Here is a 20,474-nt window from a genome sequence, read left to right as displayed (position 1 = left end):
GGTGTGCAGTACCACATTTGGCCAGAGGTGCGGGGTGTCCGTGACACTCGGAACCATTCAGAGCCGCTCGGATGCACTCGGAAACATTCGACAATACTCTAAAACACTCCGTTCCCGAGTGTTTTCGAGCCTCTCCGTGTGCATCCGAACAGCTCTGAACGGTCCCCGAGTCTCTCTGGCCTCCCCCACCTCTGGCCACATGCGGTACTGCATTCAATAGAAGTCAATGTGGAACGAATTATCTTCGTTTCCATTGACTTTTATGGGGAAACTCGCTTTGATATGCGAAGTGCTTTGGATTACAAGCATTCTCCTGGAACGGATTATGGTCATAATCCAAGGTTCCTCTGCATTGACTCAGGGGACCTGAATACAAATGCCCCCCACACTTTTCACATATTTATTTTGTAAAACATTTTGAAAACCATTTATCATTTTCCTTCCACTTCACAATTATGTGCCCCTAAAATCCCAATAAAACACATTTACGTTTTTGGCTGTAACATGACAAAGTGTGGAAAACTTCAAGGGGTTTGAATACTTTTTCAAGGCACTGTAGTGCCTTATATAAAGCTCTATGTAGAATCCTATGTATAGCCCTATGTAAAGCCTTATGCACAGCTGTATGTATAGCCTTAGGTAGAGTCCTATGTAAAGCTATGTGCAATCCTATGTTTAGCCCTGTGTAAAGCTGTGTGTAGAGCTCTGTGTAGAGGCCTGTGTGCTGTGTAGATCTCTATGTCTAGATCCCTCTATATAGCCCTGTTTAGAGCTGAGTGCTGTGTAGTCATATGTGCAGATCCCTATGTGTAGAGCCCTCTATTTAGCCCTGTGTATAGCCCTGTGTAGAGCTGTGTAGATCCCTATGTATAAATCCCTATGTATAACCCTGTGTAGTCTTATGTAAAGCCTTGTGTAGATCCCTAAGTGCAGCCCTATGTATAACCCTGCAGAGCAGTGTGCTGAGTAGACTGTAGATCCCTATGTGTAGATCCATATATATATATATATATATATAGCCCTCTGTAGAGCAGTGTGCTGTGTAGATCCCTATGTGTAGCTCCCTATGTGTAGATCCCCATGTGTGTAGAGCTGTGTGCTGTGTAGATCCCTATGTGTAGAGCTGTGTGCTTTGTAGATCCCTATGAGTGGAGAGCTGTGTACTCTGGAAATCCCTATGTGTAGAGCTGTGTGCTGTGTAGATCCCTATATGTAGATCCCTATGTGTAAATCCCTATGCGCGGAGAGCTGTGTGCTGTGTAGATCCCTATGTGTAGAGATGTGTGCTGTGTAGATCCCTATGTGTAGAGCTGTGTGCTGTGTAGATCCCTATGTGTAGATCCCTTATGTGTGTAGAGCTATGTGCTGTGTAGATTCCTATGTGTAGATCCCTATGTGTAGAGCTGTGTGCTGCGTAGATCCCTATGTGTAGATCCCTTATGTGTGTAGAGCTATGTGCTGTGTAGATTCCTATGTGTAGATCCCTATGTGTAGAGCTGTGTGCTGTGTAGATCCCTATGTGTAGAGCTGTGTGCTGTGTAGATCCCTGTGTGTAGAGCTGTGTGCTGTGTAGATCCCTGTGTGTAGAGCTGTGTGCTGTGTAGATCCCTGTGTGTAGAGCTGTGTGCTGTGTAGATCCCTATGTGTAGATCCCTTATGTGTGTAGAGCTATGTGCTGTGTAGATTCCTATGTGTAGATCCCTATGTGTAGAGCTGTGTGCTGTGTAGATCCCTATGTGTAGAGCTGTGTGCTGTGTAGATCCCCATGTGTAGATCCCTTATGTGTGTAGAGCTATGTGCTGTGTAGATTCCTATGTGTAGATCCCTATGTGTAGAGCTGTGTGCTGTGTAGATCCCTATGTGTAGAGCTGTGTGCTGTGTAGATCCCTGTGTGTAGAGCTGTGTGCTGTGTGGCTCCCTATCTGTAGATCCATTGGTGTAGATCACTTATGTGTGTAGGGCTGTGTGCTGTGTAGATCCCTATGTGTATCTGCCTATGTGTAGATTCCTATGTATAGCTCCCATGTGTAGATCCCTGTGTGTAGATCCCTATATGTAGAGCTCTATATATACCACTGTGTAGATCCCTATGTAGATCAGAGTAGGGCAGTGAGCTGTGTGGATCCCTATGTGTAGATCCCTATGTGTGTAGAGCTGTGTGCTGTGTAGATCCCTATGTGTAGATCCCTATGTGTGGAGAGTGGTGTGCTCTGTAGATCCCTATGCGTAGCTCCCTATGTGTGTACAGCTGTGTGCTGTGTAGATCCCTATGTGTAGCTCTCTATGTGTAGATCCCTATGTGTGTAGAGCTGTGTAGATCCCTATGTGTAGAGCTGTGTGCTCTGTAGATCCCTATGTGTAGATCCCTATGTGTGTAGAGTAGTATGCTGTGTAGACCCCTATGTGTGTACAGTAGTGTGTTGTGTAGATCCCTATGTTTAGATCCCTATGTGTGTAGAGTATTGTGCTGTGTAGATCCAAATGTGTAGATCCCTATGTGTGTAGAGCTGTGTGCTGTGTAGATCCCTGTGTGTTGATCCCTATGTGTGTAGAGCTGTGTGCTGTGTAGATCCCTATATGTGTACAGTAGTGTGCTGTGTAAATCACTATGTATAGAGCTGTGTGCTGTGTAGACCTCTATGTGTGTAGAGTAGTGTGCTGTGTAGATCCCTATGTATAGATCCCTATGTGTAGTTTCCTATGTGTGGATCCCTATGGGTATCTCCCTATGTGTAGATCCCTATGCGTGGAGAGCTGTGTGCTCTGTAGATCCCTATGTGTAGAAATGTGTGCTGTGTAGATCCCTATGTGTATAGCTGTGTGCTGTGTAGATCCCTATGTGTGTAGAGTAGTGTGCTGTGTAGATCCCTATGTGTAGTTTCCCATGTGTGGATCCCTATGTGTAGATTCCTATGTGTAGATCCCTATGCGTGGAGAGCTCTGTGCTCTGTAGATCCCTATGTGTAGAGATGTGTGCTGTGTAGCTCCCTATCTGTAGATCCATATGTGTAGATCACTTATGTGTGTAGGGCTGTGTGCTGTGTAGATCCCTATGTGTATCTGCCTATGTGTAGATCCCTATGTATAGCTCCCTATGTGTAGATCCCTGTGTGTAGATCCCTATATGTAGAGCTCTATATATACCACTGTGTAGATCCCTATGTAGATCAGAGTAGGGCAGTGAGCTGTGTAGATCCCTATGTGTGTAGAGTTGTGTGCTGTGTAGATCCCTATGTGTAGATCCCTATGTGTGGAGAGCTGCGCTCTCTGTAGATCCCTATGTGTAGCTCCCTATGTGTGTACTGCTGTGTGCTGTGTAGATCCCTATGTGTAGCTCTCTATCTGTAGATCCCTATGTGTGTAGATCCCTATGTGTAGCTCTCTATCTGTAGATCCCTATGTGTGTAGATCCCTATGTGTGTAAAGCTGTGTAGATCCCTATGTGTAGATCTGTGTAGATCCCTATGTGTAGAACTGTGTGCTCTGTAGATCCCTATGTGTTGATCCCTTTGTGTGTAGAGTAGTATGCTGTGTAGATCCCTATGTGTGTACAGTAGTGTGTTATGTAGATCCCTATGTGTAGATCTGTGTGCTGTGTAGATCCCTATGTGTGTAGAATAGTGTGCTGTGTAGATCCCTATGTGTAGTTTCCTATGTGTGGATCCCTATGTGTAGCACCCTATGCTGTGTAGATCCCTATGTGTAGCTCCCTATGTGTAGTTCTCTATGCTGTGTAGATCCCTATGTGTAGCTCCCTATGTGTAGTTTCCTATGTGTGGATCCCTATGTGCAGCTCCCCATGTGCAGCTCCCTATGTGTAGCTCCCTGTGTGTAGCTCCCTGTGTGTAGTTTCCTATGTGTAGATCCCTATGTGTAGCTCCCTATATGTAGATCCCTATGTGTAGCTCCCTGTGTGTAGCTCCCTATGTGTAGATCCCTATGTGTAGATCCCTATGTGTAGATCCCAATATGTAGATCCCTATGTGTAGATCCCTATGTGTAGCTCCCTATGTGTAGATCCCTATGTGTAGCTCCCTATGTGTAGATCCCAATATGTAGATCCCTATGTGTAGATCCCTATGTGTAGCTCCCTATATGTAGATCCCTATGTGTAGCTCCCTATGTGTAGATCCCTATGTGTAGATCCCTATGTGTAGCTCCCTATATGTAGATCCCTATGTGTAGCTCCCTATGTGTAGATCCCTATGTGTAGATCCCTATGTGTAGCTCCCTATGTGTAGATCCCTATGTGTAGCTCCCTATGTGTAGATCCCTATGTGTAGCTCCCTATGTGTAGATCCCTATGTGTAGATCCCTATGTGTAGCTCCCTATGTGTAGATCCCTATGTGTAGCTCCCTATGTGTAGATCCCTATGTGTAGATCCCTATGTGTAGCTCCCTATGTGTAGATCCCTATGTGTAGCTCCCTATGTGTAGCTCCCTATGTGTAGATCCCTATGTGTAGATCCCTATGTGTAGCTCCCTATGTGTAGCTCCCTATGTGTAGATCCCTATGTGTAGCTCCCTATGCTGTGTAGATGAGTGGAAGGCAGTGAGCTGTGTGTGGCTGTGCAGTGCGGAGCAGGGAGCAGTGTCATCACAATTATTCCCCCTTGGCGATCCCCGCTGATTGGGCCCTTAAAGGGAGCCGCTCCAAACTTTTTTTTTTTTTGTGTGTGTGTAATATTTGCTCCTCTCTCTCCTCTCCTGTGTCTGGGCTCCGAGCAGTCAACACCCTCTTCATTCTTTAAAAGGAGAGCCAAGCTTTTCTACCTGCCACTATCCCTGTACATAGCTCCCATACATCGCCTCCTCCTCCTTTTTTTTTTTTTGGTTTTTTTTTTTTGTTGTTTTTGTTTTCTAATTTATTTTTGATACATTGTTTCCTCGCATCCTGGCAGAAGAGGAATTTTCACAACTTGTCTGATCCATTTTTCTGTTGTTTTCCTTGGAGAATGTTCTGCTTTGGATACTTGCTCTTTTTCTGTGGGCTGAGCCAAGTTATGTCAACATATCCAATTTGGTGGTGAGTCTTTTTACTTTATCTTTTTTTTTTTTGTGTATCTTGTTTTTATCATGTTTTATACTTTTGTTGTATGTGTTTTTTTATTTTTTTTTGGTTTTGGCTTTTGTATTCTTGCTGTGTTGTACAACGTTATGGCACTTGGTGGTGCGATGGTGGCAGTGGCAGGGGGGGCAGCACTGGGGGATCACGTTGCTCTTGGGCTCTTTGATCCGAAGCTGCAACAATTGCTGCTGATTGTATTAGGCAGATAATGATACACGGATTTCTTTTTTCTTTTTTTTTTTTTGGAAACTTCAAGGCTCTTTTCAGCCAGTCAGGTGGGGAACACAGGACTTCACAAAAGTACTTTTTTTTTTTTTTTTGCTTTAAGGGAAACACAAGAAAGCAGGTAAGACAAGATTAGACAACTTGCACTGAGTCTTGTAACCAGAAGCTGCATGAAAATTGTGTACAGGGAGGCATGCATTGCCCTGCAATGTGATAAGGAAGTTCTGATTGCTTACAGCTCACAGATTCCACGAGCTTCTGATTTTAGGAAAATTAATGGTCATAATTTTTTTAATACACACACACATTATTTTTTTTTTTTTAAGCAAATATGGTGTATCTGCATGGCAATATGTGTTCTGAAAAAGCAAAAAACAAACAAAAAAAAAACAAAAAAAAAACACCAAAACAATATATCTATATCTCTATATATATATATATCTGTATCTATATATATTTATAGATATAGCTATATATCTATACCTATATCTATATAAATATATATATATATAGAGAGAGAGAGATAGAGAGATTTAGCTATCTATCTATCTATCTCTCTATCTATCTATATATATATATATATATATATATATATATAGATATATAGATATAGATATATATCTATATATATAATCTGTATCTATATATCTATATATATATATATATATATATATATATAAATATATATATATATATATATATATATATATATATATATATATATATATAGATAGATAGATAGATAGATATATATATAGATATGTAGATATATAGATATCTATATAGATATATATCTATATATATATATATATATATATATATATATCTATGTCTACATCTATAAATAAATCTCTCTCTCTCTCTCTCTCTCTCTCTCTCTCTATATATATATATATATATTGCAGTACAAATATACCATATCTACTTTTTTTGTCTGCCTGTGTTCCCTGACTGATGAATTTTTACATACATTTTACCTTTGTGTATATAAACCTGCAATATATCCTTGCCCATCACAGAGACAAAAAAAAAAAAATTTAAAAAAAATAACATTTTGCTTATAATATAATCAGACATGACAGTAAAGATTTTGTGCATTGCACAAAATTATTTTATTTTTATTATTATTATTATTTTCTTTTTTTTTTCATTTATTTTTTAAAATTCCTTTTGAACATGGAAATTGTATTTTTTTTTTTTTTTAATGTTTTGTATCTACTATATATAATTACACACAAAGCTAGACTATTGGGACTAGACTATAGGGATTAGACATTCAACAGAAAGGCAAAATATTTTGCTAATTATCTCCCCCATTGCACAGTAGGTGCAAGGGTTCTTTTTGTTATGGATATTTGAAAATTATTTTTTTTTTCTTTTACCAGGGAATCTCATAGAAACATATTATTATTATTTTTCTTTTCCTTGTCAAAGATTTATTTTATCTATTTTATGTTTTGAACATAAAGTATGAGAACAGGCAACAACCAGCAAGTGTCTTCCTATAAGGGATGATAAGCATTTTATTTTATTTTTTTAATATAATTGAAGAATAGATTTTGTGTATGGTGAGGGCTCTGATAACAAAATAATAATGACAAATAATAGCAACTTTACTTTTATGTCCTTCTGATTATTCAATACTATATATATACCATGTATGTATTCAACCTTTTTTCAATAAACGTTTATTGCAAAAAGATTAAATTAAATAAAAAATAAATAAAAAACAACAAAATAATGTAGAAAGGCTTGTTTTATGTATAGATTGTTTTTAATATTGAGCTGGAATTTAGGATGACAGTAGACAGCCCAGCAATTTTAGCCATGGAATCGTCTGCAGTTGCCACAGCAGAAAGTTTTTGCAGGACATTTGCAAAATGGATGAGTTGATTTGTTTGTTTATTTTTAGATTATATCTGATCTCTGAGCATATAAAGCCTCCAACACATAGACTTGAAATAGAGACCCTCAGTATTTTACTAATTGACACTGTTCACCTGAAATGATCTGTCATGATTGTACAGCCAGATCTAGAAATGTTACCATTTTCCTGAGCTTTAGGTTAATTAAAATTTTCTTTATATGTCATTTACACAAAACTGGAAGTAAAGCATACAATAAACATTTGCAAATATTTACTGGTGGAAGGATCTAACACTTTTAGGGATCTCAAACACAACACTGATTTTACTAAATTTAAAAAAAATGTACATTGTAATCATTTTGTTACAGTTTTAGATAAATAAATGTACAATGTAGTTATGTAAACATGTTTATTTTTATTTTTATATATATATATATATATATATATATACTGTGTTTTTGGTTTGATTTGATCTCTTCATATGGATTGCGATTGTGAAAAAAAAGAAACAACATCATTTTTTAAAGAGAATTTCAATTTCCTTGCTGTGTTATTGGTTATTGATCCACATGTGTGTTGATTTTTTTTTTTTGGTTTGCGGTGGAATAATCCGCACTGTGATCAGGAATGTTAGTGTGTCTGGATTCTTGGTATCTATGCAATGGCACAATTCTGTTTTTCAGGATATGGACAATTCTATTCATTTCCAATGTGAGAGCTTGTATCACATTCATATATTTTTTGGGGGGGGGGGGGGGAATTTTTTTTTTTTTTCACTTTGATGGTGTAAGAAATTATCTACTAACAGTATCTGACTGTTTGTTGAAAAACATTTAAGGGGCGAGAAAATGATTTTCAATTTAAATATTTTCTGTATATGTCCTTCATCTGTAAAATAAAATGATATCTATATTGTAAAGCGCTGCGCAAACTGTTGACGCTATATAAATTCTGTATAATATTATTATTATTATTATTATTATTATTATTAATAATAATAATAATAATAATAATAATATATCATTGTTAAAAAAAGTTCAACACATCTTCAGAGAGTGAGGGATTCATTTACTAAAGGCAAACAGACGGTGCACTTTGCAAAGTGCAGTTTCTCCAGGACTTAGTAAATGAGGTAAAGCTTCACTTTGCAAAGAATACCCAATCACGTGCATGGAAAATTAAAAAAAAAAAAAAAAAAAAACAGCATTTTTTGCTTGCACATGATTGGATGATGGAAGTCAGCAGAGCTTCTGCTTATTTACTAAGCTTCGGAGCAACTGCTCTTGCAGAGTGCAACTGCATTTTGACAAATGCACAGTCTATTTGCCTTTATAGTAAATCAACCCCACAAGGTCTGTGTACACTTTGGTGCTTAAAAACAGCATTCGTTTTTTTGTGTTTTTTTTTTTTAAAACAATTGCGTTGTACATGCTTTCATGTGCATTTTTTTTTTTTACCTCTGCGGTCTCCAGAGGGGATGCTACTTCCTGCATTGGGTTTGCAGCCACGTGTGTGAAAATGCATGCGTTTTACATGCACCAATCTGTCGAAGCTGCGAATTGGGAAACGTGAGGAAGAGAGAGAAAAGAAAAAAAAAATCACTGCAAGTTTTTAAAGGACGCGGCGCTCCAAAATGCAGGGAACTGATAAAAAAAACACAGGCTTTGGGGTTGAATTTACTGTATCCGGAGAGTGCAAAATCTGGTGCAGCTGTGCATGGCAGCCAATCGGCTTCTAGCTTCAGTTTGTTCAATTAAGCTTTGGCGATAAAACCTGGAAGCCGATTGGTTTCTGTGCGGAGCTGGACCAGATTTTTGCACTCTCCAGTTTTAGTAAATCGAAACCCCTTTGTGTGGGTTTCTATAGTGTGTTTTAGCATGGCAGAACCTGAGGAGGTATTTGGACCAAGGTGTTTGTTGATCTGCCTTAAATGTAATCCAGTGTTTTTATGCATGTGGTTCGGGGGGGGGGGGGGGGGGGGGGGTGTCTGGTCAGTGCTCTGAGCTACATTGTCTTTCAAAGAAAAAAAAAAAAAAACACACAGCGCTAGTACTATACATGAGGAGCCTCAAGCTTTAGTATTGCCCTGTCCCTCCATGTACAGTTTGTAATAGGAGGGTCCATCCTATGTACTTTATTCCACCTTGGCAGTACTGAGCAGTGACTGGGCTGTAGGATGACCCTAAACAGCCCCAGGCTGACCTGAAAGGAGATAGGAAGGTTGGATGAGGATTGTGTAATTTAGGGTTTAGCCTGGGGGGGGGCAACCATTGGAAGTTCCCTCTTTTGCTCATGAAGATTTTCCATCTTGTTGGAAAAAGTCTACAGTGCTTCCCGTAGCGGCATAGGAAGGGCTTGTCCTCCTTAGGGGGGGAGATATCTTTCTGTCTATGGGCTGGCTCAGTCCAAATACAACAAGTTTTCTTTGTGGCTAATTGGTTTTATCTCAGCTATTGCTGAGCAGGGGGTAGCTGATCATGTTCCCAGAAGATAAGGAGAATCTACAAATCTGTGTACAGAGAGAAATGCGGTCATGAAAAGTTTACTGTGTGAAATGTGAAGGCTGCGTCAAAATTGGTTGTAGTTAAATGTTCTATCAGTAGGGTCAAATGAGTACCGGGGCATACACCCTTCAAATGTTATCGATGCCCGTTAGAGTTTTAAAAACAACTATGCGCCCTTGTATAACTTGTAGCTATCCATGCCTATAGGGCCAGACAGGCTATGCTTCCTGCCTTGCAGTACTATACAATGGCGGTGCTTTACTGCTCCGACAATGGAAGCCAATGGGTCAGCTGATCCATTGGAGTCTGGGTTGGAAGATGGAATTTAGAAGCTGATTGGTAACTAGGCACAACCGCACCAGATTATGTGTGCTCCAGTTTTAGTAAACCCCCCCCCCCCCCCCCCCTCTAGTGTTTGCTGACACTATTGGCCAATCTGCAATAACGAAATAAAGATAATATTACAAAAGCAAGCATCTAAAAATGTGACCTGACTTCAACCCTACTGACCATCTTCTCATCCAACATCAGTACCTGACCTCAACCCTACTGACCATCTTCTCATCCAACATCAGTACCTGACCTCAACCCTACTGACCATCTTCTCATCCAACATCAGTACCTGACCTCAACCCCACTGACCGTCTTCTCATCCAACATCAGTACCTGAGCTCAACCCCACTGACCGTCTTCTCATCCAACATCAGTATCTGAGCTCAACCCCACTGACTGTCTTCTCATCCAATATCAGTACCTGACCTCAACCCCACTGACCATCTTCTCATCCAACATCAGTACCTGACCTCAATCTTACTGACTGTCTTCTCATCCAACATCAGTACCTGACCTCAACCCTACTGACCGTCTTCTCATCCAACATCGGTATCTGAGCTCAACCCCACTGACCGTCTTCTCATCCAATATCAGTAACTAACCTCTACCCTACTGACCGTCTTCTCATCCAGCATCAGTACCTGACCTCAACCCTACTGACCATCTTCTCATCCAACATCAGTACCTGAGCTCAACCTTACTGACTGTCTTCTCATCCAACATCAGTACCTGACCTCAACCCTACTGACCGTCTTCTCATCCAACATCGGTATCTAACCTCTACCATACTGACCATCTTCTCATCCAACATCGGTATCTAACCTCTACCATACTGACCATCTTCTCATCCAACATCAGTATCTGAGCTCAACCCCACTGACCGTCTTCTCATCCAACATCAGTAACTAACCTCTACCATACTGACCATCTTCTCATCCAACATCGGTATCTAACCTCTACCATACTGACCATCTTCTCATCCAACATCAGTATCTGAGCTCAACCCCACTGACCGTCTTCTCATCCAACATCGGTATCTAACCTCTACCATACTGACCATCTTCACATCCAGCATCAGTACCTGACCTCAACCCTACTGACCGTCTTCTCATCCAACATCAGTACCTGACCTCAACCCTACTGACCATCTTCTCATCTAACATCAGTACCTAACCTCTACCATACTGACCATCTTCTCATCCAGCATCAGTACCTAACCTCTACCATACTGACCATCTTCTCATCCAGCATCAGTACCTGACCTCTACCCCACTGACCATCTTCTCATCCAACATCAGTAACTAACCTCTACCCTACTGACCATCTTCTCATCCAACATCAGTACCTGAGCTCAACCCTACTGACCGTCTTCTCATCCAACATCGGTATCTAACCTCTACCATACTGACCATCTTCACATCCAGCATCAGTACCTGACCTCAACCCTACTGACCGTCTTCTCATCCAACATCAGTACCTGACCTCAACCCTACTGACCATCTTCTCATCTAACATCAGTACCTAACCTCTACCATACTGACCATCTTCTCATCCAGCATCAGTACCTAACCTCTACCATACTGACCATCTTCTCATCCAGCATCAGTACCTGACCTCTACCCCACTGACCATCTTCTCATCCAACATCAGTAACTAACCTCTACCCTACTGACCATCTTCTCATCCAACATCAGTACCTGAGCTCAACCCTACTGACCGTCTTCTCATTCAACATCAGTACTGAACCCCTTTGGGACTGTACTTGGAATGCTGATTGTGATCCAGATCTTCTTATTCTTCATTGCCTGACCTCAACCCTATACTGAACACCTTTGAGATGAACTGGAACCCCAATTACTATCCAGGTCTTCCCATTCAACATCCGTCCCTAACCTCACAAATAACCACAAATTCCCACAGACACCAAAATCTTGTGGGAAGCTTTCCCAGAGGAGTGGAGGACGTTATAGCCACAAAGTGAGGCCAACTCCATATTAATGGCCATGGTTTTTGAACAGGCTGTCCAATATATGTTCTAGATTGTAAGCTCTAACGAGCAGGGCCCTCTAGTCCCTCCTGTATTGATTTGTATTGTAAGTGTACTGTCTGCCCTCATGTTGTAAAGCGCTGCGCAAACTGTTGGCGCTATATAAATCCTGAATGATAATAATAATAATATATGTCTGTAGGCCAGGTATCCATAACCCGTTGACCATAAAGAATAACTAATTACATTCATCATATATTGTATGCGGGAAAAGAACTATGATAAAATCCAAAAATGTTTCTGTGTTGTCAGAGAGTAGAGGCTAATCCCTGTCCATGCACCATCCAATAACACAACTCCCAAATGTCCATCATTTGGGACCTAACCCCCTCTTACTTCCATAGCTGATCCTCTTGTGTAGAGCTCTGTTTAAAGTGGCCTACTGCTTAGTTGTCAGAAATATTCATATTGCTGTTTAGTTCATGCCTACCTTCTAATGATTACTGACTATTATTGATTGATTATTATTTTTGAGTGCTAGTAAAAAATAAACATAGCACTATTATGTTCAAAGAATTAGGTAGCATACCTAGCATTGGGTCTATTTTTTAATAGAAAAAGTAATGTGTCACTTCCGGTATTTATTACCTCTCACAGAGATCACAGTGCTCCCTCTGACAATGCCTTCACCTACTGTTTACTCCAGATGGTTCAGCCATCATCCAGGTCCACCATCTACTTCCTGGACTGAGGTGACGGCTCAGAGATGACAGAATCATGTTGGTCTGTGTGCGGTCCTTAGCCATGTTCACAAAAAAAAAGATCAGGCCCTTCTGATACTCCTCACATTGCGGCTTGCTATAAAATGACAATGTTGCCATCAGAGGAGACTGAGAAAAGGTTTCCTCCTGTCTGCAGCAGACAGATGGCATCATCTCAGCCTAGGCAAAGTCTCTCGTTGGAGCTCAAGGCCAGCTTTTAATGACAAAATTTGGAAATGTTCTGATTCAGTTCCTGTTGTGGGGTGGCAACTGTCACTTAATATACTTTATAAAATAAATAAATAAAGGTCTTCCAGTTTGGAACAAGGTCTACTTTAAGGCTGGGCGGTGATCACTGTCAGAAGCGGGATAGCCCATGGGATGATGTGAAGTTTGTAGTGAAGGCAGATGTGGGGTGGTGGGCAGTAAGGCGGCAGGTGTGTAGAGTCTGTCTCTGCCTGACTGAGCACTTTGCCTGAGGAGCTGCGGAGCAATGTGCTGTGTGCTGAGAGATAGCCCAGCTATTTGATCGGCTCTGGCAGTTTGTTTGTACAAAAGATATTCAGTGAAGCTCACCTCCAAATCTCAATAATTATAAAATCACCGTAGAGATCAGAGCTTCAATGGAGCTTGACAAGGCAAGTACCCGAGGGGGGGGGGGGGTCTGTTCAGGCTGTAATTCATACAGAGGAAAAAACACACAGCGACCACAGATCAGCAACATAAAGATAGTGTTGCAGTTAACAGGCCATGGTGCCAAATCTAATACTCCACTAATTACCCCCTCCCAGTCCACAGAGAAGAGGCACAAGGAGGCTTGTGTCAATGTTTGTTTAATGTGGAGTGAAGTGTTATATAAATACAACTCCTATCACTTTCACTGACTGAGAAAAGAAAATTCTCCTTTATCTCTTTATACACACACTGCTCAATTGTTACATATCTCCAAACATCCTTCTTTCCTCTCTCTTCATTTCCTTTCCTTTCCTTAACTTTCCTTTCCTTTCTGTTGCTCTCCTGTACCTTTCCTTTATGTTCCTTTTCATTTCCCTTTCACTTTCCTTTCCTTTCCTTTCCTTTCCTTTCCATTCCTTTCTTTTCCTTTCCTTACCTTTCCTTTCCTTCCCTTTCCCTTTCTTTTCCTTTCCTTTTCCTTTTTTTTTTACTTTCCTTTCCTTTAATTTCCTTTCCTTTCCCTTTCTTTTCCATTCCTTTTCTTTATTTTGCTTTCCTTTCCTTCCCCTTTGCCTTTCTCTTTCTTTTCCTTTCCTTTCCTTTCCTTTCCTTTCCTTTCCTTTCCTTTCCTTTCCTTTCCTCTCCTTTACCTTTCCTTTCTGTTCCTTTTCACTTCCCTTTCACTTCCCTTCCCATTCCTTTCCTTTCTTTTCTTTCCTTTCCTTTCATTCCCTTTGTCTTTCACTTACTTTTCCTTTCCTTTTCTTTATTTTCCTTTCCTTCTTCTTTCCCTTTCTTTTCCTTCCCATCCCTTTCCTTTCCTCTCCTCTCCTTTGCTTTCCTTTCCATTCCTTTACTCTCCTCTACTTTACCTTTCCTTTCTGTTCATTTTCGTTTCCCTTTCATTTCCCTTCCCTTCCATTTCATTTCCTTTCTTTTCTTTCGTTTTCCTTTCCTTTCATTCCCCTTCCCTCACACTTACTTTTCCTTTCCTTTTCTTTAATTTCCTTTCCTTCCCCTTTCCCTTTCTTTTTCCTCCCTTTCCTCCATTCCCTTCCCCTCCCCTCTTCCTTTTTGCCTCACCAGTGCTTTTTTTTCCCAACCTTCTTTCCTTGTCATTCCTTTCTTTCCATCACTTACTGCCTTCCTTCCTTCCTTCCTCACATTACATTTACCTTCCAACCATTACACCAGTCCTTTCTTCCACTCTTCCTTCCTTCCTTCCTTCCTTCCTTCCTTCCTTCCTTCCTTCCTTTCTACCTTCCACCCTTCCTTCCTTCCGCACATTACATTTACTTTCCAACCATTATACCAGTCCTTCCTTCCACTCCTCCTTCCTTCCTTCCTTCCTTCCTTCCTTCCTTCCTTCCTTCCTACCTTCCACCCTTCCTTCCTTTCTTACCTCATTCCTTTCTTTCCATGAATTACTGGTCCAGGGCCAAATTGCGTGACAAGTGGCACGGTACTGTCAGCAATGGAACTGTTCAAATCGGTGCAACGCAGACTTTGCAAGGCCACATCGATTTGAAAAAAAGGTTCCTGCACAATTTTCACTTGTGAAGTCGTACAGATGTCAGGCAAGTCGCACTTGAAATTGCACTGACTTGTGGCTTTGAAATTGTGCCAATTCAAGTGAAGTGGCATGATATCAAAGTCTCACTCAGCGTGAGGGCTAACTCCTTTCCTTCCTTTTCTTCACTTCTCCTTCATTTTATCTCTTCATTTATTTACTCTTTGCCTTTCACTTCCTTCTATCCCCTCTTCTTTTTAGACTGTCCTTCAAACTCTTATGCCCCGTACACGCGGTCGGACATTCCAACGACAAAATCCATCTGATTTTTTCTGTCGGATTTTGGCCCAAACTTGTGTTACATACACACGGTCGCACAAAGTTGACGGAAAATCCGATCGTTCTGAACGAGGTGATGTAGAACACGTACGATGGGACTATAAATGGGCCAGTAGTCAATAGCTTTCATCTCGGAATTTATTCTGAGCATGTGCGCCACTTTGTCCTTTGGAATTGTCTTCACACGATCGGAATTTAAACGATCGAATTTTGTTGTGGGAAAATTTTAGATCCTGCTCTCAAACTTTGTGTGTTGGAAATTCAGATGGAAAAAGTCCGATGGAGCCCACACACGATCGGAATTTCCGACAACGCGATCCGATCGCACATTTTCCGTCGGAAAGTCTGACCGTGTGTACAGGGCATTGTACTAGTCTGTTCCTCCGTCCTTCCTTCCTTCTTTCCTTCCTTCCTTCCTTCCTTCCTTCCTTCCTTCCTTCCTTCCTTCCTTCCTTCCTTCCTTCCTTCCTTCCCTTACTCACATTATATTTAGCTTACAACCCTTATACCAGTTCTTTCTTCCATCCTTCTCTCCTTTTTTACCTTATTCCTTTCTTTCCATTAATTACTGCTGCCATTCCTTCCTTCCTTCCCTCCTTCCTTCCTCTTCTTCATATACTTCTTTCCCCTTCATTGCCGTGATGCTGAGGAGAAGGAAATGCAGGGGAAGCCACTGCCTGTCGCCCAGAGGAAGCGATGCCTGCAACATAGATGGGGTAAGTGCGGGGGCTGGTCACCGACTGCCCCCCCCCCCCCCAATATACCACCAGCCACCACTGGTATTTAGTGTAGGTCCCAGGTGAGTTGGGTTCAGGTTCTGTGTGTTGTATGCAGGGTCTAGGTGTGTTGGGTGCAGGGCCCGGCATGTTAGGTGCAGGGTCCATGTGTATTGGTTGCAGGCCTCCGGTGTGTTGGATGCAGGATCCAAGTGTGCAGGGTCCAGGTGTGTTAGGTGTAGGTCTCAGGTGCATTAGGTGCAGGTTCTGTGTGTTGTATGGAAGGTCTAGGTGTGTTGGGTGCAGGGCCCGGCATGTTAGGTGCAGGGTCCATGTGTATTGGCTGCAGGGCTCCGGTGTGTTGGGTGCAGGGTCCAGGTGTGTTAGGTGTAGGTCTCAGGTGCATTGGGTGCAGGTTCTGTGTGTTGTATAGAAGGTCTAGGTGTGTTGGATGCAGGGCCTGGAATGTTAGGTGCAGGGTCCATGTGTATTGGCTGCAGGGCTCCAGTGTGTTGGATGCAGGATCCAAGTGTGCAGGGTCCAGGTGTGTTAGGTGTAGGTCTCAGGTGCATTGGGTGCAGGTTCTGTGTGTTGTATGCAGGGTCCAGGTGTGCTGGGAGAAGGTATTGTGTGCACTGCCCAGGTGTGTTGTGTGGAGGGCCCAGTGTAGAAGCAAGCCAGGTGTTCTGGGTGCAGGACCTGGGTGTGTTGGGTGCAGGGCCTGGGTGTGTTGGGCGCAGGGTGTGCAGGACAGCTGTGGCAGTGTGTTGGTGTGTGCCGGGTGAGGTTGTGACGAGGCATCTCAGGTATGTCTGCGAGAACGAGCTCATTTCAATTAGAAGGCAATAAAATGCAAATGTGCTCTTGATAAGACAGGCAGAGGAACACCTGGACAGCAATCAATAACAAGCAATGTTTTATTCACAGTTATTATCCAGCTTATAATTACAAGCCGTGACTGCATTCCTGACAAGGGGGAACATTCCTCTCTTCTGCCACTGCTGAAATATTTTCCCGACCAACTCCTGCAAAAGGTCTCTCCTACCCAACACAGCAGCCAATCAGATTACAGTATATGACGGCACATGCAGTCATCTTCCTTCTACCAATACAATAGACCTGCCATAGGGAAGGATGACCAAGTTGTAAAGCAGGAAAAAAATAATACCCGTTGGTCCTGCCAGAAATCTTGTGAGCTGTAAACTTTCTGTGTTCTAGGCCTGGCTGCACTCTTATCAGTTACATTGTAGCCAGTGAATTAAATTGAGGAGATAGGTGATCTGCTGTCCTGCCCTAGGGTGGGTGACAACGCTGCTCTGCCATAGATATAGTACAGGAAGTGAGCGTTGTGAACTTAATAAAAAATAATGTTGTTACTGGTAGGATCACCACGTAAAAATAAAGGAAAAAAAGGCTAAAAAAACAAACAAAATGAATGCACCTGACCCCAGTTTTGTGCCCTCCTGCTTCACCCTTATACTGTGCTCTTCTGCATTCACCCCTGTACTATGCCCTTCTGCCTCCACCCTGTACTTTGCCCTACTGCCTCCCCCCTGTGCTGTGCCCTTCTGCCTCCACCCCTAAACTGTGCTCTTCTGCATCCACCCCTGTACTGTGCCCTTATGCCTCCCCCCTGTACTGTGCCCCTCTGCCTCCCCCCGTACTGTGCTCTTCTGCCTCCACCCCTGTACTGTGCTCTTCTGCATCCACCCCTGTACTGTGCCCCTCTGCCTCCCCCCTGTGCTGTGCTCTTCTGCATCCACCCCTGTACTGTGCCCTTCTGCCTCCCCCTTGTACTGTGCCCCTCTGCCTCCCCCCGGACTGTGCTCTTCTGCCTCCACCCCTGTTCTGTGCTCTTCTGCATGCACCCCTGTACTGTGCCCCTCTGCCTCCCCCCCTGTGCTGTGCCCCTCTGCCCCCCCCATACTTTGACCTTCTGCCTCCACCCCTGTACTCTGCCTTTCTGCGTCCACCCATGTACTCTACCCTTCTGCCTCACTCCTGTAATGTGCCCTTCTGCCTCCACCCCTGTACTGTGCCTCCTGCTTCCACCCCTGTACTGTGCCCTTCTGCCTCCACCCCTGTACTATGCACTTCTGCTTCCACCCCTGTACTGTGCCCTTCTGTCTCCACCCCTGTACTGTGCTCTTCTGACTCCCCCTTGTATTGTGCCCTTCTGCCTCCACCCCTGTATTGCGCCCTTCTGCCTACACCCTTGTACTGTGCCCTCCTGATACCAGTATTGTGCCCTTCTGACACCCCTGTGCTGTGCCCTTCTACCTCCACCCCTATACTATGCCCTTCGTCTTCCACTCCTGTACTGTGCCCTACTGCTCCACCCCAGTACTGTGCCCTTCTACCTCCACCCCAGTACTGTGCCCTTCTGCCTCCACCCCTGTACTGTTCCCTTCTCCTTCCACCACTGTACTGCGCCCTTCTGTCTCCATGCCAGTACTGTGCCCTTCTACCTCCACCCCAGTACTGTGCCCTTCTGACTCCACCCCTGTACTGTGCCCTTCTGCATCCACCACTGTACTGCGCCCTTCTGTTTCCACGCCGGTACTGTGCCCTTCTGCCTCCACCCCTATACTGTGCCCTCCTGACCACCCTGTACTGTGCCCTTTGTGTTGCTTAGCCTTTGATTTATGAATGCTTTTCTATTATTTAAAATCAATTTTATTGAAAGCAATAAAAAATATATGTTGAAATGTACTTTAATTTTTGAGAGTAAGTGCGTAAATTGGGTCCAGCTGGTAGGGACCCCAGTGCATTACTTTTCCAAGGGGCCAATGATGCTATTAAGATGGCCCCCGCTCATGGCGGTACACATGCAGTGGGCACAATGCTATGCTTTGCGGCTGCCGAAAGAGCATGTCGCGTTCTAATGTCGCAACTAGTTCTATGGGGCCGCGCTGCAACTGTGTGCAATGCATGTGTATTACGACAATTATACATTTTAAATCAGGCAGCGAGGAGGCAACATATCTCCTCATTGTTTTTAAACACCTCTGAAAGGTGACCCATGCTCAGATCATCAGTCCTTGCTGCACATGTGAACGAGACCCAAGGCAGTGCACCTGCATTGTAGTGCACCACGGCGGGCAGCTCTCGGTAGCTGGGGATGCAAATTCCGCCACAAGGATTCAAAACCAAATTTATTAAAGGGGTAAAAACAAAAAAAAAATCAATGAATAGAATAAAACCTAGGCAACAATTTCATGCAGGAAATGCTTGGAGACACGGCCCATGTGGTGTAATAGGCTGATTTAATGACTGTCAGAGAGGTTCGTGCAATTCCTGTTAAGTGACATTAAATACACTCATGTCATTCCGGCCCACGGCATTGTCTTCTGCTCAGATGTCAGGAGATTTTTAGACTTTGACGCATGTAAATGTACTTCTACTGGTGTTTTTTTTTTTTTTTGTCAAATTCTGATCTCGACCTCAAACATGAAAGCAACAATATCAGACGTTTGCCATTTAAGGTTAGATCACAGGCGGGTAGTAAAACAGATCATAATAGCGTAGAGACTTTTTTGTGTGTCTCCATTGTTGAGTAACTAGCAGAAGAAAATCAGTGGCTTTGTCTGCATTTCAGCTTTTAATACCAGAGCAGAAAATTGCATGGAATTGCGGTATGTGGACCGTGGTGGGTCCTTTTCTGAATATTCGAAAAGAAGTGAATCTTGTCATTCAATTCTGGCTCATTTGTTTGGCTTATGAGCAAGGTATAGTCAAACAAAAGGAATGGGAGGCTGGGCATTGCCATAGGGGGGCATGCACCATGTTGTGGGCCCCTCCCTTTTATAGAAAGGGGGCTGGGTTATCCAGTCTTCAAATAATTGTCTCTTGGGACTCAACTGACCAAGGGCAAAGGCTATGCATTGCATTATAAGTTGTTCCATATTCCTGCAAACTTTTTGTCCATAAGTTCAACATATGGACATAAATCCACCCAATCCTCCATGGACATTAATATGGAGTTGACCCCCCTCCACTGACATTAATGTGGAGTTGACCCCTCTATGGACATTAATATGGAGTTGACACCCCTCCATTGACATTAATGTGGAGTTGACCCCCCTCCATTGACATTAATGTGGAGTTGACCCCCCTCCATTGACATTAATGTGGAGTTGCCTCACCCTTATGGACATTAATATGGAGTTGACTCCCTTCCATGGACATTAATATGGAGTTGACCCCTCCATGAACATTAATATGGAGTTGACACCCCTCCATTGACATTAATGTGGAGTTGCCTCACCCTTAATATAGACTTGACCCCCTTCCATGGACATGGAGTTGACCCCTTAATGGAAATTAATATGGAGTTGACCCCCTCCATGGACATTAATATGGAGTTGTCCCCCTCCATGGAAATGAATATGGAGTTGACCCCCTCCCATGGACATTAATGTGGAGTTGCCGCGCCCTCATGGGCATTAATATGGATGTGACCCACCTCCGTGGACATTAAAATAGAGTT

General features: G+C 42.8%; 1 protein-coding gene across 1 annotated transcript in view; it reads left to right on the top strand.

Annotated features, from left to right (window-relative positions):
- Positions 1–4,826: 4,826 nt before the first annotated feature.
- WNT3A (Wnt family member 3A) overlaps positions 4,827–20,474 on the top strand; it is a 174,556-nt gene continuing 158,908 nt past the window's right edge. Inside the window, 1 exon segment of the mRNA XM_077490602.1 lies at positions 4,827–5,026. Within this exon segment, the coding sequence (XP_077346728.1) occupies positions 4,956–5,026 (71 nt within the window). The 5' untranslated portion in view covers positions 4,827–4,955.

This window comes from Lithobates pipiens, unplaced genomic scaffold, assembly GCF_037356315.1.
Source record: "Lithobates pipiens isolate NorthernLeopardFrog02 unplaced genomic scaffold, aLitPip1_a1.2 Scaffold_19, whole genome shotgun sequence".
NCBI classification, from domain to species: Eukaryota; Metazoa; Chordata; class Amphibia; order Anura; family Ranidae; genus Lithobates; species Lithobates pipiens.
Note: the sequence above shows the minus strand (reverse complement) of the source record. Positions and strands in the feature narration are given on the sequence as shown.